We start from the raw sequence: 21,869 nt of genomic DNA on the forward strand, positions 1-21,869 counted from the left end.
CCCTCTCGTTATTATTAAACCTGATCTGGAACAACTTTAGGACGTGAAACCCTAACCCTGACCCTAACCCTGACCCTGACCCTAACCCTAACCCAAACCCAAACCCAAACCCTGACCCTAACCCCTAACCCAAATCCTAACCCTAACCCAAATCCTAACCCTAACCCTGACCCTGACCCTAACCCAAACCCTGACCCTGACCCTAACCCTGACCCAAACCCTGACCCTAACCCCTAACCCAAATCCTAACCCTGACCCTGACCCTAACCCTAACCCAAACCCAAACCCTGACCCTAACCCCTAACCCAAATCCTAACCCTGACCCTAACCCTGACCCTAACCCAAACCCAAACCCTAACCCCTAACCCAAATCCTAACCCTAACCCTGACCCTAACCCAAACCCTGACCCTAACCCCTAACCCAAATCCTAACCCTAACCCCTAACTCTAACCCTGACCCTAACCCCTAACTCTAACCCTAACCCTGACCCCTAACCCAAACCCTAACCCTGACCCTAACCCCTAACTCTGACCCTAACCCAAACCTTAACCCCTAACCCTAACCCTAACCCCTAACCCTGACCCTAACCCAAACCCTAACCCTGACCCTGACCCTGACCCTAACCCTTTTCCCTGATCTTGGTCAGGGTGGACTGGCGGTGGTCCCAAAGCCTGAGCGTCCTCCTGTGATGTCCACTCACCTCGTCCTCTACCAGTAGAGAAGCATTTAAAGATGACCATCCTCATGTCAAGACCCTCCTGGATCCAGATTTTGTTCATGATTCTGATGACCTGAAGAGTCAGCATGTCCTGCCGCAGGTCGTCTCCTGACTGGGGGACATGGGGGACATGGGGGGACATGGGGGAGAGGCTCCATCACTGCCGATAAAACCTGAGTTCAGTTTGAATAGGGCTGTAAATCTCACTTTGAAGATGACACTTATGTGGTCTCCAAGAGGGTCCCGGTTTTGGAAGGACAGTTTCAGAGGAACCGCATTGGAGTTGAAGAAGGAACACAGCTGCACCACAGGGCACAATGGTTAGATGATAATGGTTAGATGATTGCTAACAGCTAAGGCTAACGAGGCTAACGAGGCTAACGAGCCTAACAAGCCTAACGAGCCTGACACCTGACGAGCCTAACGAGCCTGACACCTAACAAGCCTAACGAGCCTGACACCTAACGAGCCTGGTGCCTAACGAGCCTAACAAGCCTAACGAGCCTGGCGCCTGACGAGCCTAACGAGCCTGACACCTAACGAGCCTGGTGCCTAACCAGCCTAACCAGCCTGGCGCCTGACGAGCCTAACGAGCCTGACACCTAACGAGCCTAACGAGCCTGGTGCCTAACGAGCCTAACAAGCCTAACGAGCCTGGCGCCTGACGAGCCTAACGAGCCTGACACCTAACGAGCCTAACGAGCCTGGCGCCTGACAAGCCTAACGAGCCTGACACCTAACGAGCCTAACGAGCCTAGCGAGCCTGACACCTAACGAGCCTGACACCTAACGAGCCTAATGAGCCTAGCGAGCCTGACACCTAACGAGCCTGACGAGCCTAACGAGCCTAGCGAGCCTGACACCTAACGAGCCTAACGAGCCTAACGAGCCTGACACCTAACGAGCCTAACGAGCCTGGCGCCTGACAAGCCTAACGAGCCTGACACCTAACGAGCCTGGCGTGGCCACTGCGTACCTGGGTGTTGAGGCCCCTGACGTGCAGCGCAGGGTTGAGGGGAAGTCTGCAACTGCTGCTCACTGAGAAGAACTGATTCAGCTCCTCCAGAGCTTCTTTGAGGACACACTGCAACAAAGGCACAGCTAGATTTAATGTTTAATTATCGCTGTGTAATTATCTGACTGGCCATAATTGATCTGAACATTCTGACGACCCGATTTAAACTGAGCAGGGTTCCAAAGACACCATGAAAGGAACCCTTCTCTGCTCCGTTACGAGCGAATCAACCCTCATCTTTGGGGCTTGGATGTCCCAACCTGTCTGCTGGACGGGGTCGCGTCCCGGACTCTGTGGGCCACATTGGTAAGAATGGAGACAAGCCAGCTCTGACGATCAAATTCCTCTCGGAGACCTCGACCGACGCAGCAGAGCAGAGCGGCCAGCAGGTGGCGATAGCGGGCGCTAAACTGGCTGTCCAGCAGGTTGTCCTTCAGAAGCCTGATGCAAACACACAGCAGCATCCTCACACACCGGACCAGAGGGTTAGGGTTAGGGTTAGGGTGAGGGTTAGGGTTAGGGTTAGGGGCTAGGGTTAGGGGTTAGGGGTTAGGGGTTAGGGTGAGGTTAGGGGTTAGGGGTTAGGGTTAGGGGTTAGGGTTAGGGTGAGGGTTAGGGTTAGGGGTTAGGGGCTAAGGGTTAGGGGTTAGGGGGAGGGTTAGGGGTAGGGGCTAAGGGTTAGGGGTTAGGGTAAGGGTAAGGGTGAGGGTTAGGGTTAGGTTAGGGGTTAGGGGTTAGGGTTAGGGGCTAGGGTTAGGGTTAGGGGCTAGGGTTAGGGTGAGGGGTTAGTGTTAGGGGTTAGGGGTTAGGGTTAGGGTTAGGGTTAGGGTTAGGGGTTAGGGTGAGGGTTAGGGTAGGGTTAGGGTGGGGTGAGGGGTTAGGGTTAGGGTTAGGGGCTAGGGTTAGGGTTAGGGGTTAGGGTTAGGGGCTAGGGTTAGGGGTTAGGGGTTAGGGTTAGTGTTAGGGGTTAGGGTTTAAGGGTTAGGGTTAGGGTGAGGGTGAGGGTTAGGATTAGGGGTTAGGGTTAGCATGATCACTAAACCAGCTGACCAGAACAGGTAGTGAGCAATCCGAATGTCCCTCATGGCTCTCCGGAGCAGGAAGCGAACCAAGGAACTGTCCAAGGGTTAGGGTTAGGGTTAGGGTTAGGGGTTAGGGGTTAGGGGTTGGGGTTAGGGTTAGGGGCTAGGGTTAGGGGCTAGGGGTAGGGGCTAGGGTTAGGGGTTAGGGTAGGGTGAGGGTTAGGGGAGGGGTTAGGGGTTAGGGGTTAGGGTGAGGGTGAGGGTTAGGGGTTAGGGTGAGGGTGAGGGTGAGGGGTTAGGGTTAGGGTTAGGGGCTAGGGTTAGGGTTAGGGTGAGGGGTTAGGGTTAGGGTTAGGGTTAGGGGTTAGGGGTTAGGGGCTAGGGGTAGGGTTAGGGGCTAGGGTTAGGGTGAGGGTTAGGGGTTAGGGGCTAGGGTTAGGGTTAGGGTGAGGGGTTAGGGTTAGGGGTTAGGGTTAGGGGCTAGGGCAGAGGTCGGCAACTCAAAATGTTGAAAGAGCCGTATTAGACCAAAAAAACCAAAAAACAAATCTGTCTGGAGCCGCAAAAAATTAAAAGCCTTATATATGGCTTATAATAAAGGCAACACATGCTGTAAGTGTCTATATTAGCTGTATTAATCTACTTTCCAAATGATAAGTAGGCTACAAATACATAAAGAGCATTCATGATTAAATGTTTATGTTCCCTGCAATGCATCCTGGAGAGAATGACGCACCACGTGACTAGTCTGCTGTACGATGGTGCTTTAAGTTTAACTTCCATTATAATGAGATGTTGAAATTAAATATTTATTATACATATTTTTACAGCATTGTAAATCTTTAAGAATGTTTGTCATGTTTTTCCTCCTACAGAAATTTTATTAAAACAAAAAATATATTCACACCATGTTTTTCCATTTTCACATTTTTGAAAAAGCTCCAGGGAGCCACTAGGGCGGCACTAAAGAGCCGCATGCGGCTCTAGAGCCATGGGTTGCCGACCCCTGGGCTAGGGGTTAGGGTTAGGGGCTAGGGTTAGGGTTAGGGTGAGGGGTTAGGGGTTAGGGTTAGGGGCTAGGGTTAGGGTTAGGGTTAGGGGCTAAGGGTTAGGGGTTAGGGAGAGGGTTAGGGGTTAGGGGTTAAGGGTTAGGGGCTAGGGTTAGGGGTTAGGGGCTAGGGTTAGGGGTTAGGGTGAGGGGTTAGGGTGAGGGGTTAGGGGTTAGGGGCTAGGGTGAGGGTTAGGGGTTAGGGTTTAGTGTTAGGGGTTAGGGTTTAAGGGTTAGTGTTAGGGGTTAGGGTTTAAGGGTTAGGGTTAGGGTTAGGGTTAGGGTTAGCATGATCACTAAACCAGCTGACCAGAACAGGTAGTGAGCAATCCGAATGTCCCTCATGGCTCTCCGGAGCAGGAAGCGAACCAAGGAACTGTCCAAGTAGCACTCGTACTTCAGAGCCTAAAAGAAAGGGAAACGGGCCAGGACCAGAACCCAGGAGCAGGGTTAATGAATCAGAGCTGCTATAAACCACATTAAGCTAACATGATCCGAACAACTCTGTGACTGGCGTCTACTGTTGGAACTGTTCAGATGTTTAGCATGAAAGCTCTTGAGACACCTGCTGCGTGCTTGTATGGAAGCACCTGACCAACGGCAGGATAGGGTCACAAAACTTGTGTTCAGCCATTTCAACGATGGTTTGTCTGATATCTCAGCAGCTAACATTCCATCATGCTAACAGCTGAGCATGCTAACTACATAAGGGGTGTACCCCTTTAGAAAATGAGGAAAACTTACCTGGACAAGTTGAGGCAGGAAGTCAAGCAGCTCTGTGTGTGTCATCGGATCCATCCATTGAACCGCCATCCGTCTCACCTCCTGATCTGGAAACCTGTCGTTAACAATAATTAGCAGCCTGACATGGTGACGCCGCTCTACCTGTCAGGCTGCTGCTGGTCGCTGGACATACGAAGCATGCAGGAGTCCCAGGTTGTCCAGGTGTTCTGGACACGCCATTGCCTCAGCAGGCGATTCGATCTCAGGAAGACAGGACCACTGCCAGCAGGGGCGCTGGCCAGCACCAGAGGTAGTGCGGCGCTCTCCGACTGACAGAACGATTTCTTCTCCCACAACAAATGGCGATCTTCCACCGTCAGCCTGAACACACGTGCACATGGTGGCAGATCACGAGTCAAAGATGGTGACAGGGTTCACAATCAGCTGCTGTGATTCACAATCAGCTGCTGATGGTTCACAATCAGCTGCTGAGATTCACAATCAGCTGCTGTGGTTCACAATCAGCTGCTGTGATTCACAATCAGCTGCTGTGATTCACAATCAGCTGCTGAGATTCACAATCAGCTGCTGTGGTTCACAATCAGCTGCTGTGATTCACAATCAGCTGCTGTGTGTGATTCACAATCAGCTGCTGTGATTCACAATCAGCTGCTGTGTTCACAATCAGCTGCTGAGATTCACAATCAGCTGCTGTGGTTCACAATCAGCTGCGTGGTTCACAATCAGCTGCTGAGATTCACAATCAGCTGCTGTGGTTCACAATCAGAGCTGTGGTTCACAATCAGCTGCTGAGATTCACAATCAGCTGCTGTGGTTCACAATCAGCTGCTGTGATTCACAATCAGCTGCTGTGGTTCACAATCAGCTGCTGAGATTCACAATCAGCTGCTGTGGTTCACAATCAGCTGCTGTGGTTCACAATCAGCTGCTGTGGTTCACAATCAGCTGCTGAGATTCACAATCAGCTGCTGTGGTTCACAATCAGCTGCTGAGATTCACAATCAGCTGCTGTGATTCAAATCAGCTGCTGTGGTTCACAATCAGCTGCTGTGGTTCACAATCAGCTGCTGAGATTCACAATCAGCTGCTGTGATTCACAATCAGCTGCTGCTGTGATTCACAATCAGCTGCTGTGGTTCACAATCAGCTGCTGAGATTCACATCAGCTGCTGTGATTCACAATCAGCTGCTGTGATTCACAATCAGCTGCTGTGGTTCACAATCAGCTGCTGTGATTCACAATCAGCTGCTGTGGTTCACAATCAGCTGCTGTGATTCACAATCAGCTGCTGTGATTCACAATCAGCTGCTGTGGTTCACAATCAGCTGCTGTGATTCACAATCAGCTGCTGTGGTTCACAATCAGCTGCTGAGATTCACAATCAGCTGCTGTGGTTCACAATCAGCTGCTGTGATTCACAATCAGCTGCTGTGGTTCACAATCAGCTGCTGAGATTCACAATCAGCTGCTGTGGTCACAATCAGCTGCTGTGATTCACAATCAGCTGCTGTGTTCACAATCAGCTGCTGTGGATTCACAATCAGCTGCTGTGATTCACAATCAGCTGCTGTGTTCACAATCAGCTGCTGTGATTCACAATCAGCTGCTGTGGTTCACAATCAGCTGCTGAGATTCACAATCAGCTGCTGTGGTTCACAATCAGCTGCTGTGATTCACAATCAGCTGCTGTGGTTCACAATCAGCTGCTGAGATTCACAATCAGCTGCTGTGGTTCACAATCAGCTGCTGTGTTTCACATCAGCTGCTGAGGTTCACAATCAGCTGCTGTGGTTCACAATCAGCTGCTGTGGTTCACAATCAGCTGCTGTGATTCACAATCAGGTGCTGCTGTGATTCACAATCAGGTGCTGTGATTCACAATCAGCTGCTGTGGTTCACAATCAGCTGCTGTTTCCATTTTCAAAAGCCCAATTTAGCAGTTTGCTAATCATTTCTCCTTTGATGACAATTATCACCTTCGCCAAGAAGGTGGTGCGACAGCGTGTGTGTGTGTGAGTGTGTGTGAGTGTGTGTGTCTCACCAGAAGACGGCCTTCTTGTGCAGGACGTCCTGCAGTTGAATTTGACTGATGGTGTCAAGAGTGCTGAAGCCATACTGAGGACAGAAGTCTGCTGGAGGAGGAGTACTGAAGACCACATCAAAGGAGGAGGCTGGGAAGTCAAGCTGACACACACACACACACACACACACACACACACACACCACACACCACACACACACACACACACACACAGAAATGTGTGTGTTTGCTCTTCTGTTTCTGCCTATTAAAATAATATAAAATAGAATCGTTCTGGTCGTCTCGGCCTCAGAGGACTCAGAGGACATTTCTTCTCTGATCCAAGAATCTTCTTCACTTCTAAACTAGTCTAGTCTAAACTATCTCAGGGTGGGGGGGCATCCTGGTCATGTGATGGTGGGTGTGGACCATTGAGAATCTTCCTGGGGAGGGATCCCAGTAAAGCACTGGGAGAAGCAACTGGTGTCTAAGCCTCCTCTTCCAACACTTCTTTGACCCAAACAGGGACCTTGATGTCTTCACTGGAGCGTCTCATCTGCTAGCAGGAGACGGATGCTGAATCCTTCTCAGCCTCGGTCTGACCACCACCTACTTTCAAGTCAGAGAAGCACACGGGGAAAGATGTTGTTCTCCTGGTGGGACCTCTCTCATATCCATGAAGAAGAAGAACAGCGAAGCAGAGAGAAGCAATGCAGCAGCAGCATCAGAAGGATTTTTAATAAAACACAACATCCCCGTTCATTTTAAAGGAGGAACACACTCAGGCACTAACCCTAAACTAACCCTAACCCTAAACTAACCCTAACCAGCAACAGCAGGTGGAGTTGCACCAACTAGTTTAGAAGTGAAGAAGCTTCTTGGATCAGAGAAGAAACATCCTGAAAAACTAAAGAAAGTCCAGTTGAAGCAAGACAGACAGACAGAGAGACAGGCAGACAGACAGACAGGCAGACAGACAGACAGGCAGGCAGACAGACAGGCAGGCAGGCAGGCAGACAGACAGACAGAGAGACAGGCAGACAGAGACAGACAGCAGGCAGACAGACAGACAGAGAGACAGGCAGACAGAGACAGACAGGCAGGCAGACAGGCAGAGAGACAGGCAGACAGAGACAGACAGACAGAGAGACAGACAGGCAGGCAGACAGACAGAGAGACAGGCAGACAGAGACAGACAGGCAGGCAGGCAGGCAGAGACAGACAGACAGACAGGCAGACAGACAGACAGAGACAGACAGGCAGGCAGGCAGGCAGAGACAGACAGACAGGCAGGCATACAGACAGGCAGGCAGACAGACAGACAGGCAGCAGGCAGGCAGGACAGGCAGGCAGGCAGACAGGACAGGCAGGCAGGCAGGCAGACAGACAGACAGACAGAGACAGACAGACAGGCAGGCAGACAGACAGGCAGGCAGACAGACAGACAGGCAGGCAGGCAGGCAGACAGGCAGGCAGGCAGGCAGACAGACAGACAGACAGGCAGACAGAGACAGACAGGCAGGCAGGCAGACAGGCAGGCAGACAGGCAGGCAGCTGTCTCACCTGTAAGATCACACTGTCTGGTTGGCTGAAGTTCGGGGAGCTGGTCCGTGCGTCTCCTGTCCTGCCCGGTGCTGAGGGCCAGAGACCCAATAACTTCCTGCCACAGGTCAGGATGCTGCAAGCACACACACAGGCACACACACAGGCACACAAGTACCACACACAGGCACACACACAGGCACACAAGTACACACACAGGCACACACACAGGCACACAAGTACACACAACAGGCACACAAGTACACCCACAGTCACACACACACAGGCACACAAGTACACACACAGGCACACAAGCACACAAGTACACACACAGGCACACAAGCACACACACAGGCACACAAGTACACACACAGGCACACAAGCACACACACAGGCACACAATACACCCACAGCACACACCAGCACACACACACAGGCACCACAAGTACACACACAATTCAATTCAATTCAATTCAATCTTTATTTATATGGCACTTTTCATACACTAGGTAGCACAAAGTGCCTCACAAAGGATAAAAACCAGCAAAGAGAACAAGAGAATCAAGAAAAGGACACACACACACATGCATACAACACACTTACACACACCCACACACACAAACAAGCTGAGACAAGCTGAGACATGGCTGGGCACCGAGACCTGTGGCGAAGGAGACCGCCACCTTTGGAGGCCCACCAGGCCGAGGAGGTCACGGTCCGTGACCACAGTGTACCGCCACAAAGACCAGCCCGACCAGGACAGACCGGAGCTCCACACCAAGGCACAGAGCCCCCTAACCCCCCAGGCCGAGCTGTCCACGGGACAGCGCCCCCAGTGGTGGACCGGAAACATCTCCCAGCCTGGCAGGCCCCAATGAGGAACACCATGAGGAGACACCATGAGGAAACACCATGAGGAAACACCATGAGGAGACACCATGAGGAAACACCATGAGGAAACACCATGAGGAAACACCATGAGGAAACACCATGAAGAAACACTATGAGGAAACACTATGAGGAAACACCATGAGGAAACACCATGAGGAGACAACTATGAGAAACACCATGAGGAACACCATGAGGAGACACCATGAGGAGACACCATGAGAGAGACACCATGAGGAAACACCATGAGGAGACACCATGAGGAGACACCATGAGGAAACACCATGAGGAGACACCATGAGGAAACACCATGAGGAGACACCATGAGGAGACACCATGAGGAGACACCATGAGGAAACACCATGAGGAGACACCATGAGGAGACACCATGAGGAAACACCATGAGGAAACACCATGAGGAGACACCATGAGAAACACCATGAGGAGACACCATGAGGAGACACCATGAGGAGACACCATGAGGAAACACCATGAGGAAACACCATGAGAGACCCCATGAGGAAACACTGGAGCTAAAAACTGAAGGACTGAAACAGGAAATGGGATAAAAGGTGTAAAAGCTAAAAACTGAGGAACTAAGAACTGAGGGAGTAAAACAGTAAAAGTATCAAGTGAAATAAGGATAAGACATAAAGAAGCATGAGAACATAAAAGAAATTAAAAATAATCAGAAAATCAGTTAAAGGCCTGATTAAAAAGGTGTGTCTTGAGCCTCTTTTTAAAAATCAGCACACACACAGGCACACACAAGTACATACACAGGGTCAGGGTCAGGGTCAGGGTTAGGGTCAGGGTCAGGGTTAGGGTTAGGGTCAGGTCAGGGTTAGGGTCAGGGTCAGGGTCAGGGTCAGGGTAGGGTCAGGGTCAGGGTCAGGGTTAGGGTCAGGGTTAGGGTCAGGGTCAGGGTTAGGGATAGGGTCAGGGTTAGGGTCAGGGTCAGGGTTAGGGTCAGGGATAGGGTCAGGGTCAGGGTCAGGGTTAGGGTCAGGGATAGGGTCAGGGTCAGGGTTAGGGTTAGGGTCAGGGTCAGGGTCAGGGTTAGGATTAGGGTTAGGGTCAGGGTTAGGGTTAGGGTTAGGGTCAGGTCAGGGTCAGGGTTAGGGTAGGGTCAGGGTTAGGGTTAGGTTAGGGTCAGGGTCAGGGTCAGGGTCAGGGTAAGGGTCAGGTCGGGCCAGGGTTAGGGTCAGGGATAGGGTTAGGGTCAGAGTCAGGGTTAGGGTAAGGGTTAGGGTCAGGGTTAGGGTTAGGGTCAGGGTAAGGGTTAGGGTCAGAGTCAGGGTTAGGGTTAGGGTTAGGGTTAGGGTTAGGGTCAGGGTCAGGTCAGGGTTAGGGTTAGGGTTAGGGTCAGGGTTAGGGTTAGGGTTAGGTTAGGGTCAGGGTTAGGGTCAGGGTCAGGGTCAGGGTTAGGGTCAGGTTCAGGGTTAGGTTCAGGGTTAGGTTCAGGGTTAGGTCAGGGTTAGGGTCAGGGTCAGGGTTAGGTTCAGGGTTAGGGTAAGGGTTAGGGTTGGGTTAGGGTTAGAGTTCAGGGTTTGGGATAAAACTTATTTTTGCACTGGCCTACTGATCCCTGAGCAGGGGAGTGCGGAGGGTGGGGGGGGGAGCAATATAAATAAAAATAAAAATAAAAATAAATTGAAAAATAAAATCGAGAAAACGAAGTTATGTAATAAAAGCAGGGTAGAAAATAAATGGGTCGATCCATAGGTAGATAAGAGACTGGTTCAGTTTGTAAGAATGTTAAGTTGTCTAAATTGGCTGATTGGGAGAGATAGGTTCTATGGGTGTTCATTGAGCCATGTGGTGTCTTTGTGCCTAATCTGTTGATCCATATGCGTTCCGCTCTTCTCCTCTGTCCCACTGTCCAGCTGTTATTGGTTTCCAGCCCCGAGATGATAAGGTGGCTGACTGGGTGCTCTTGGAAGTGGCGGACAAGGGTGGTGCCAAGTCGACTTCCTGCTATATTGTAAAGGTGCTGTGTTAGACGGGTATGTATGGAATTTTGTGTTTCACCTATATAATGTTTATTGCAGAGGGTGCATGTGATGATGTAGACTACGTTGGTGGAATGGATGGAAGTGAGGCCTAGTGTGGGGAACCCTGTACCAGTGTATGTGTTTTGAATGAATTTTCTGTCTCGATAGTGTTGGCTATGTCTGGGTCGGGGTGCGATGAATTGGTCCGGGAATTTGGATGTGGTGAGTATGGAATGGAGATTTCTGTTTTTTTCTGTGTGCTAGGATAATCTTGTGGTTATAGAAGGCCGGATGTTGGTGTAGTATGGTTGAAAAGTTTTGTTTAATGGTGTACTGTAAGGTTGTGGTTCTATGTGAAAAAGTAGAAATGATGGTATGATTTGTGATTTTTGTGGGAAGGCTGGGGTCTGTGGGTCCGGGACTCCCCCTGAATTGTCCTCTATGTTTGTAAGTGGGTTAGGGTTAGGGGTAGGAGGGGGGTTGGGGTGAGGGTTGGGGTTAGGGTTAGGGTTAGGGTTTAGGTTAGGGTTAGGGGGGTTGGGGTTAGGGCTGGGGGTAGGGTTAGGGTTAGGGTTAGGGTTTGGAAAAGTGCTGGGTTTAGGGTTAGGGTTAGGGTAGGGCTTGGGTAGGGTTAGGGAAAAGGTTGGGTTGGGGTTAGGAGGGGTATTGGGGTTAGGGTGGGAAGAAGGTGGGGGTTAGGGTTAGGGTAGGGTCAGGGTAAGGGTTAGGTCAGGGTTAGGGTTAGGGTCAGGTCAGGGTCAGGGTTAGGGTTAGGGTCAGGGTCAGGGATAGGGTCAGGGTCAGGGTAAGGTTAGGGTCAGGGTCAGGGTCAGGGTTAGGTTCAGGGTCAGGGTTAGGGTTGGGGTTAGGGTCAGGGTGGGTCAGGGTCAGGGTCAGGGTCGGGTCAGGGTTAGGGTCAGGGTCAGGGTTAGGGTAAGGGTTAGGGTCAGGGTCAGGGTAAGGGTTAGGGTCAGAGTCAGGGTTAGGGTCAGGGTCAGGGTCAGGGTTAGGGTTAGGTTCAGGGTCAGGTTAGGGTTGGGGTTAGGGTCAGGGTCAGGGTTAGGGTTACGGTCAGAGTTAGAGTTAGGTTCAGGATCAGGGTTAGGGTCAGGGTCAGGGTAAGGGTAAGGGTTAGGGTCAGAGTTAGAGTTAGGTTCAGGGTCAGGGTTAGGGTTAGGGTTAGGGTCAGGGATAGGGTCAGGGTCAGGGTCAGGGTCAGGGTAAGGGTTAGGGTCAGGGTCAGGGTTAGGTTCAGGGTCAGGGTTAGGGTTGGGGTTAGGGTCAGGGTTAGGGTCAGGGTCAGGGTCAGGGTCAGGGTTAGGGTCAGGTAAGGGTTAGGGTCAGAGTCAGGGTTAGGGTCAGGGTTAGGGTTAGGGTTAGAGTTAGGTTCAGGGTCAGGGTCAGGGTCAGGTTAGGGTCAGGGTTAGGGTCAGGGTCAGGGTCAGGGTCAGGAGCATGAGGAGAGCCTACTGTCTGAAGCTGAAGAGCGGCATGGTCACCCAGCCGAGGGCCTCCACAGTGCGGCGCTGCTTCCCCTTCTCCTCTGCGCCACCAGGGGGCGGCAGAGCGCTGGCATACAGCGTCACTGTCAGCTGCGATTCTCTGGGGAGCTGGTTGATCTGCACTGGGAAACACACCCTGCACCCACAGCACGCAACCAGGTCAGGCGTGAACAGGGCAGCCACTATTGTCTTTGCTGACACGTGAGGTCCTACCTTTGGTCCCACACCACCAGGTGAAACAGGTATTTGTTAACCAACTGTTTACTGGTGTGCTGTGGCGCACACACAGCTCCGCCCCTCCGTGGGTCAGAGAACAGGACAGGAAGAAGCCTTCATAACTGACCAATCAGAGAGCAGGACAAGGATTTGATCACCAACAGACTCTTTCAGCTGCTGATAGGCTGCGGTTCTAATCATTAAACTGATTAAATAAAGATGATTTACTGTTTTATGGAGGTATTCTTCTATTATTTAGAATGTCAATGACTCGACTGCTTGCTACAAACGTGTTCACAAGGTCAGGTGGGAAAGTGTCTGTATACCTAGTCGCCCAGGTGATAGGGATGCGGTGAGCAGCATAAACGTTGAATGACACGATGTCGGTCAGAAAACCTGCCTCCTGGACTGGAATCGCACGACATGGGCTCTGCTGTGCAGTTTGAAAGTTAGCATTGAAGGTGCTGCAGTACAGCTCTACCAGGTCCAATATGGCAGCTGTCAGCTTCTCCACCACTCGCTCTGTTCAGGACAAGTGAAAACATGACTGGACCTGTGTCCTGGCCAACAAACATTTCCCCCTGTGCCTCCTGAAGGTGAGATACAAGCCATAACTGAGCCATTGTGGCCAAGAGCACAGGTGGTCAAGGGGCAGGCTGCAGGGTTAGGGTTAGTGGGGGCCATCTGAAGCCCTCAGGTTAGGGTTAGGGTTAGTGGGGGCCATCTGAAGCCCTCAGGTTAGGGTTAGTGGGGGCCATCTGAAGCCCTCAGGTTAGGGTTAGGGTTAGTGGGGGCCATCTGAAGCCCTCAGGTTAGGGTTAGGGTTAGTGGGGACCATCTGAAGCCCTCAGGTTAGGGTTAGTGGGGGCCATCTGAAGCCCTCAGGTTAGGGTTAGTGGGGGCCATCTGAAGCCCTCAGGTTAGGGTTAGGGTTAGTGGGGGCCATCTGAAGCCCTCAGGTTAGGGTTAGTGGGGACCATCTGAAGCCCTCAGGTTAGGGTTAGGGTTAGTGGGGGCCATCTGAAGCCCTCAGGTTAGGGTTAGGGGGGGCCATCTGAAGCCCTCAGGTTAGGGTTAGGGTTAGTGGGGGCCATCTGAAGCCCTCAGGTTAGGGTTAGTGGGGGCCATCTGAAGCCCTCAGGTTAGGGTTAGGGTTAGTGGGGGCCATCTGAAGCCCTCAGGTTAGGGTTAGTGGGGGCCATCTGAAGCCCTCAGGTTAGGGTTAGGGTTAGTGGGGGCCATCTGAAGCCCTCAGGTTAGGGTTAGGGTTAGTGGGGGCCATCTGAAGCCCTCAGGTTAGGGTTAGGGTTAGGGTAGTGGGGGCCATCTGAAGCCCTCAGGTTAGGGTTAGGGTTAGTGGGGGCCATCTGAAGCCCTCAGGTTAGGGTTAGTGGGGGCCATCTGAAGCCCTCAGGTTAGGGTAGGGTAGGGTTAGTGGGGGCCATCTGAAGCCCTCAGGTTAGGGTTAGTGGGGGCCATCTGAAGCCCTCAGGTTAGGGTTAGGGTTAGTGGGGGCCATCTGAAGCCCTCAGGTTAGGGTTAGGGTTAGTGGGGGCCATCTGAAGCCCTCAGGTTAGGGTTAGTTGTGGGGGCCATCTGAAGCCCTCAGGTTAGGGTTAGTGGGGGCCATCTGAAGCCCTCAGGTTAGGGTTAGGGTTAGTGGGGGCCATCTGAAGCCCTCAGGTTAGGGTTAGGGTTAGTGGGGAGACATCTGAAGCCCTCAGGTTAGGGTTAGGGTTAGTGGGGGCCATCTGAAGCCCTCAGGTTAGGGTTAGTGGGGGCCATCTGAAGCCCTCAGGTTAGGGTTAGGGTTAGTGGGGGCCATCTGAAGCCCTCAGGTTGTCCCTCCCCAACCATATCAAGATGTTTTCCTCATTGGAGGACAATCTGATAACGAGCTGATAGTCTTCCAATTCTCTGTCCTGCCCCGGCCACCTCGATGAGCGCGTCCACCCCTACGCATCCCCTCACTGACTCTCAGACCCTGACCCTCTCAGACCCTAACCCTCTCAGACCCTAGCCCTCTCAGACCCTGACCCTCTCAGACCCTAACCCTCTCAGACCCTAGCCTCTCAGACCCTGACCCTCTCAGACCCTAACCCTCTCAGACCCTAGCCCTCTCAGACCCTGACCCTCTCAGACCTAGCCCTCTCAGACCCTAGCCCTCTCAGACCCTGACCCTCTCAGACCCTAGCCCTCTCAGACCCTAGCCCTCTCAGACCCTAGCCCTCTCAGACCCTGACCCTCTCAGACCCTAGCCCTCTCAGACCCTAGCCCTCTCAGACCCTGACCCTCTCAGACCCTAGCCCTCTCAGACCCTAGCCCTCTCAGACCCTAGCCCTCTCAGACCCTGACCCTCTCAGACCCTAGCCCTCTCAGACCCTAGCCCTCTCAGACCCTAGCCCTCTCAGACCCTGACCCTCTCAGACCCTAGCCCTCTCAGACCCTAGCCCTCTCAGACCCTGACCCTCTCAGACCCTGACCCTCTCAGACCCTAGCCCTCTCAGACCCTAGCCCTCTCAGACCCTAGCCCTCTCAGACCCTGACCCTCTCAGACCCTAGCCCTCTCAGACCCTAGCCCTCTCAGACCCTGACCCTCTCAGACCCTAACCCTCTCAGACCCTAGCCCTCTCAGACCCTGACCCTGACCCTCTCAGACCCTAACCTCTCAGACCCTAGCCCTCTCAGACCCTGACCCTCTCAGACCCTAGCCCTCTAGACCCTAGCCCTCTCAGACCCTAGCCCTCTCAGACCCTGACCCTCTCAGACCCTAGCCCTCTCAGACCCTAGCCCTCTCAGACCCTAGCCCTCTCAGACCCTGACCCTCTCAGACCCTGACCCTCTCAGACCCTAGCCCTCTCAGACCCTAGCCCTCTCAGACCCTAGCCCTCTCAGACCCTGACCCTCTCAGACCCTAGCCCTCTCAGACCCTAGCCCTCTCAGACCCTAGCCCTCTCAGACCCTGACCCTCTCAGACCCTAGCCCTCTCAGACCCTAGCCCTCTCAGACCCTAGCCCTCTCAGACCCTAGCCCTCTCAGTGACCCTCTCAGACCCTAGCCCTCTCAGACCCTAACCCTCTCAGACCCTAACCCTCTCAGACCCTAGCCCTCTCAGACCCTAACCCTCTCAGACCCTAGCCCTCTCAGATCCTAGCCCTCTCAGACCCTAACCCTGACCCTCTCAGACCCTAGCCCTCTCAGACCCTAGCCCTCTCAGACCCTAACCTCTCAGACCCTAGCCCTCTCAGACCCTAGCCCTCTCAGACCCTAACCCTCTCAGACCCTAACCCTCTCAGACCCTAACCCTGACCCTCTCAGACCCTGACCCTCTCAGACCCTAACCCTAACCCTCTCAGACCCTAACCTCTCAGACCCTAACCCTCTCAGACCCTAACCCTGACCCTCTCAGACCCTAACCCTGACCCTCTCAGACCCTGACCCTCTCAGACCCTAACCCTGACCCTCTCAGACCCTGACCCTCTCAGACCCTAACCCTCTCAGACCCTAGCCCTCTCAGACCCTGACCCTCTCAGACCCTGACCCTCTCAGACCCTAGCCCTCTCAGACCCTGACTCTCAGACCTGACCCTCTCAGACCCTAGCCCTCTCAGACCCTAACCCTGACCCTCTCAGACCCTAACCCTCTCAGACCCTAGCCCTCTCAGACCCTAACCCTCTCAGACCCTAACCCTCTCAGACCCTAGCCCTCTCAGATCCTAGCCCTCTCAGACCCTAACCCTGACCCTCTCAGACCCTAGCCCTCTCAGACCCTAACCCTCTCAGACCCTAACCCTCTCAGACCCTAGCCCTCTCAGACCCTGACCCTCTCAGACCCTAACCCTCTCAGACCCTGACCCTCTCAGACCCTAACCCTGACCCTCTCAGACCTGACCTCTCAGACCCTAGCCCTCTCAGACCCTGACCCTCTCAGACCCTAACCCTGACCTCTCGGACCCTAACCCTCTCAGACCCTGACCCTCTCAGACCCTAACCCTCTCAGACCCTGACCCTCTCAGACCCTAACCCTGACCCTCTCAGACCCTAGCCCTCTCAGACCCTGACCCTCTCAGACCCTAACCTCTCAGACCCTGACCCTCTCAGACCTAACCCTGACCCTCTCGGACCCTAACCCTCTCGGACCCTAACCCTAACCCTGACCCTCTCAGACCTAACCCTCTCAGACCCTAACCCTGACCCTCTCAGACCCTGACCCTCTCAGACCTAACCCTGACCCTCTCAGACCCTGACCCTCTCAGACCCTAACCCTCTCAGACCCTAACCCTAACCCTGACCCTCTCAGACCCTAACCCTCTCAGACCCTAACCCTGACCCTCTCAGACCCTGACCCTCTCAGACCCTAACCCTGACCCTCTCAGACCCTGACCCTCTCAGACCCTAACCCTCTCAGACCCTAACCCTCTCAGACCCTAGCCCTCTCAGACCCTGACCCTCTCAGACCCTAACCCTCTCAGACCCTAACCCTCTCAGACCCTAGCCCTGACCCTCTCAGACCCTGACCCTCTCAAACCCTAACCCTCTCAAACCCTAACCCTCTCAGACCCTAACCCTCTCAGACCCTAACCCTCTCAGACCCTAACCCTGACCCTCTCAGACCCTAGCCCTCTCAGACCCTAACCCTGACCCTCTCAGACCCTAGCCCTCTCAGACCCTAACCCTGACCCTCTCAGACCCTGACCCTCTCAGACCCTAACCCTGACCCTCTCAGACCTGACCCTCTCAGACCCTAACCTCTCAGACCTAACCCAACCCTGACCCTCTCAGACCCTGACCCTCTCAGACCCTGACCCTCTCAGACCCTAACCCTGACCCTACCCAGTGGCCCAACACATCAGACCAGCCTCCACCATATCTGATTTTAAATTCCTCCTCAAAAGTCATCTCTTCTCCTTGACCCTGATTTTATTTATTTGCAATACTGTTTTTTTATGTTGTTTTTCAAGTTTCATGTCATTTTTTAAAAGTTTCTGAATGAATAAAGGGGTGGATCCCTCCGATCCCACCCAACCACACGGGTTAGCGTCCTGACCTGCTCACGACCAACATACCTCTGTTGCTCTTCACTGCCAGCACTGATGCATCCTACAACACACAACACAGGACAATTACCACTGACACAACCCGACAATCTCACCAGCATTACAGTGGTCACAGGACTGCTCCATCAAAATATCACCTTCAGAACCTTGGGCTGCAAGCGACAAGGGCATGCTGGGAGCTGCCCCAGCGCCGATGTCACTTCTGGTGTTTCTATTGCTGCCAACGAGTTGCAGAGCGCCTTAACTGACTGGACAAGACGCTCCACATGAAGTGGAAGCTCAGCCTACAGAAGAAAGCAACAAGGGAAGAGGAGGATTAGCTTAGCTCGAACAATGGCTGCAGCTACAGACTAATATCTGACTTGAGATCACAACTCTTCAGGCAACGGGACTTTCTGGGAGTCTCGTCCCCATGGAAACATCCAAAGCAACAAGGTAACTGATCAGCTGCTTGTTCTGAAGTAGAACATGATAAAACCCAGACGTATTGATGTATGAGAGATGTTAAACCTGAATCGAGTCCAAGTTTCTCACACTGAGGTCCTGAACCAGGAGGTACAGACGCAAATATGAAGTAAACGTGTGTGTGCAAAAGAATTCAGGTGAAAACACAAGTTTGTTACCTCTGACAGCAAGAAGGCCTCAGCCTCATTGTGGAAAGTGTCTAGAAGCAGAGATAGGGCCTCTCTAAAGCACACACACACATGCACACACACCACACACACACGCCACACACACACACAGAGTTCAATTTTCTCAACCTTAGAACCATTTACACAATATTTAACCCAAAAGAATCAAACGTATTTCATTGGCCATGATGATGGTGTTTAAGGCTGGGAGGCTGCTGAACGTGTAGTGTGCATGCCCTGCCAGTAGTTGGCGATATAATGGCACACTGCCCAGCCTGCTCTGTAGGCTCCGCCCCTAACCTGGTAACAGTCTGTTTGATTGGACGCTCCTGCAGCAAGATGCTGTGGTTCATCGTTGACGCCGTCTTGTCGTCATCTTCCTGTTTTCACACAGAAACGCAGATGGTCACGCTGACAGAAAAGTGACTGTTACTGGCCACAGCCAACCTTTAATAGTGTGTTTGTGTGTGTGCACGTGTACCGTGCGCGCCAGCCCAGTGTCGATGCTTGATTTTTTAGTGAGAAACAGTCGGATGGTCCAGTCAAATTTGAGAGCCTGTTGCACAAATTCAAGACCAGCAAGAGCTTGAGAGCTTAGAGTCAGACAGACAGGTAGAGAAAGAGACAGACAGGAAGAAAAAGAGACAGACAGGAAGAGAAAGAGACAGACAGGGAGAGAAAGAGACAGACAGGAAGAGAAGAGACAGACAGGAAGAGAAAGAGACAGACAGGAAGACAAAGAGACAGACAGGGAGAGAAAGAGACAGACAGGGAGAGAAAGAGACAGACAGGAAGAAAAAGAGACAGACAGGGAGAGAAAGAGACAGACAGGGAGAGAAAGAGACAGACAGGGGAGAAAGAGACAGACAGGAAGAGAAAGACAGACAGGGAGAGAAGAGACAGACAGGGAGAAAAGAGACAGACAAGGAAGAGAAAGACAGACAGGGAGAGAAAGAGACAGACAGGTGAGAAAGAGACAGACAGGGAGAGAAAGAGACAGACAGGAAGAGAAAGAGACAGACAGGAAGAGAAGAGACAGACAGGAAGAGAAAGAGACAGACAGGGAGAGAAAGAGACAGACAGGGAGAGAAAGAGACAGACAGGGAGAGAAAGAGACAGACAGGTGAGAAAGAGACAGACAGGGAGAGAAAGAGACAGACAGGGAGAGAAAGAGACAGACAGGGAGAGAAAGAGACAGACAGGTGAGAAAGAGACAGACAGGGAGAGAAAGAGACAGACAGGAAGAGAAAGAGACAGACAGGGAGAGAAAGAGACATTTAATTTGTCGAAGTTGCAGTACACCAGATCTGCCGCTAGATGGCAGCAGTAAATACAGGGAAAACTGTCAATAAATTAATTCAAAATAGTGTGTCGCTAATAATCAACGGTATAGAATGATAATAACCTATATTTATCTTTATTTATATGGCACCTTTTGCAGCCAGGATTTCAAGGTTCTTTAGCAGTGAAAAACATAACAAAAGCTGAAATGTCCCTCAGATAACTGGGGGTTAGGGTCAGGGGGAGGTTAGGGTCAGGGTCAGGGGGAGGGTTAGGGTCAGGGTTAGGGTCAGGGTTAGGGTTAGGGTCAGGGTCAGGGTCAGGGGGAGGGTTAGGTCAGGGTTAGGGTCAGGGTTAGGGTTAGGGTCAGGGTCAGGGTTAGGCTGATCCAGTAAAATGTTAGGGTTAGGGTCAGGGGGAGGGTTAGGGTCAGGGTCAGGGGGAGGGTTAGGGTTAGGGTCAGGGTCAGGGTCAGGGTCAGGGGGAGGGTTAGGGTCAGGGTTAGGGTCAGGGTTAGGGTTAGGGTCAGGGTCAGGGTTAGGCTGATCCAGTAAAATGTTAGGGTTAGGGTCAGGGGGAGGGTTAGGGTCAGGGTCAGGGTTAGGGTCAGGGTCAGGGTCAGGGGGAGGGTTAGGGTCAGGGTTAGGGTCAGGGTCAGGGTCAGGGTAGGCTGATCCAGTAAAATGTTAGGGTTAGGGTCAGGGGGAGGGTTAGGGTCAGGGTTAGGGTCAGGGGGAGGGTTAGGGTCAGGGTCAGGGTCAGGGGGAGGGTTAGGCTGATCCAGTAAAATGTTAGGGTTAGGGTCAGGGGGAGGGTTAGGGTCAGGGTCAGGGGGAGGGTTAGGGTTAGGGTCAGGGTCAGGGGGAGGGTTAGGGTTAGGGTCAGGGGAGGGTTAGGGTCAGGGTCAGGGTCAGGGGGAGGGTTAGGGTTAGGGTCAGGGTCAGGGGGTTAGGGTTAGGGTCAGGGGGGGGGTTAGGGTCAGGGTCAGGGGGAGGGTTAGGGTTAGGGTCAGGGTCAGGGGGAGGGTTAGGCTGATCCAGTAAAATGTTAGGGTTAGGGTCAAGGAGGTTAGGGTTAGGGTCAGGGGGAAGGTTAGGGTCAGGGGGAGGGTTAGGGTTAGGGTCAGGGGGAAGGTTAGGGTCAGGGTCAGGGGGAGGGTTAGGGTCAGGGTCAGGGTCAGGGGGAGGGTCAGGGTCAGGGTCAGGGGGAGGGTCAGGGTCAGGGGGAGGGTCAGGGTCAGGGGGAGGGTCAGGGTCAGGGTTAGGGGGAGGGTCAGGGTCAGGGGGAGGGTCAGGGTCAGGGTCAGGGTTAGGGGGAGGGTCAGGGTCAGGGTCAGGGGGAGGGTCAGGGTCAGGGTCAGGGGGAGGGTCAGGGTCAGGGTCAGGGTCAGGGGAGGGTCAGGGTCAGGGTCAGGGGGAGGGTTAGGGTCAGGGTCAGGGGGAGGGTTAGGGTCAGGGTCAGGGTCAGGGGGTTAGGGTTAGGGTTAGGGTCAGGGGGAGGTTAGGCTGATCCAGTAAAATGTTAGGGTTAGGGTCAAGGAGGTTAGGGTAGGGTCAGGGGGAAGGTTAGGGTCAGGGTCAGGGGGAGGGTTAGGGTTAGGGTCAGGGGGAAGGTTAGGGTCAGGGGGAAGGTTAGGGTCAGGGGGTCAGGGGGAGGGTTAGGGTTAGGGTCAGGGGGAAGGTTAGGGTCAGGGTCAGGGGAGGGTTAGGGTCAGGGTCAGGGTCAGGGGGAGGGTCAGGGTCAGGGTCAGGGGGAGGGTCAGGTCAGGGGGAGGGTCAGGGTCAGGGTTAGGGGGAGGGTCAGGGGGAGGGTCAGGGTCAGGGTCAGGGTTAGGGGGAGGGTCAGGGTCAGGGGAGGGTCAGGGTCAGGGTCAGGGTCAGGGGGAGGGTCAGGGTCAGGGGGAGGGTCAGGGTCAGGGTTAGGGGGAGGGTCAGGGTCAGGGGGAGGGTCAGGGTCAGGGTCAGGGTTAGGGGGAGGGTCAGGGTCAGGGGGAGGGTCAGGGTCAGGGTCAGGGGGAGGGTCAGGGTCAGGGTCAGGGGGAGGGTTAGGGTCAGGGTCAGGGTCAGGGGGAGGGTTAGGGTCAGGGTCAGGGTCAGGGGGAGGGTCAGGGTCAGGGTCAGGGTCAGGGGGTTAGTTAGGTTAGGGTTAGGGTCAGGGGGAGGGTTAGGCTGATCCAGTAAAATGTTAGG

General features: G+C 53.3%; 1 protein-coding gene across 1 annotated transcript in view; it reads right to left on the reverse strand.

Moving 5' to 3' along the window:
- LOC130523955 (phosphatidylinositol 4-phosphate 3-kinase C2 domain-containing subunit beta-like) overlaps nucleotides 1-21,869 on the reverse strand; it is a 45,701-nt gene that overhangs the window by 13,197 nt on the left and 10,635 nt on the right. The window contains 19 exon segments of the mRNA XM_057029596.1: nucleotides 702-831; nucleotides 927-1,019; nucleotides 1,696-1,803; nucleotides 1,995-2,175; nucleotides 4,115-4,209; nucleotides 4,549-4,642; nucleotides 4,721-4,814; nucleotides 4,817-4,908; nucleotides 6,591-6,733; nucleotides 8,133-8,247; nucleotides 12,464-12,631; nucleotides 12,709-12,779; nucleotides 12,782-12,833; nucleotides 13,038-13,233; nucleotides 17,777-17,810; nucleotides 17,905-18,051; nucleotides 18,391-18,454; nucleotides 18,700-18,779; nucleotides 18,881-18,992. Of these exon segments, the coding sequence (XP_056885576.1) occupies nucleotides 702-831; nucleotides 927-1,019; nucleotides 1,696-1,803; nucleotides 1,995-2,175; nucleotides 4,115-4,209; nucleotides 4,549-4,642; nucleotides 4,721-4,814; nucleotides 4,817-4,908; nucleotides 6,591-6,733; nucleotides 8,133-8,247; nucleotides 12,464-12,631; nucleotides 12,709-12,779; nucleotides 12,782-12,833; nucleotides 13,038-13,233; nucleotides 17,777-17,810; nucleotides 17,905-18,051; nucleotides 18,391-18,454; nucleotides 18,700-18,779; nucleotides 18,881-18,992 (2,069 nt within the window).

Source organism: Takifugu flavidus, chromosome 4 (genome assembly GCF_003711565.1).
Source record: "Takifugu flavidus isolate HTHZ2018 chromosome 4, ASM371156v2, whole genome shotgun sequence".
Taxonomy (NCBI): domain Eukaryota; kingdom Metazoa; phylum Chordata; class Actinopteri; order Tetraodontiformes; family Tetraodontidae; genus Takifugu; species Takifugu flavidus.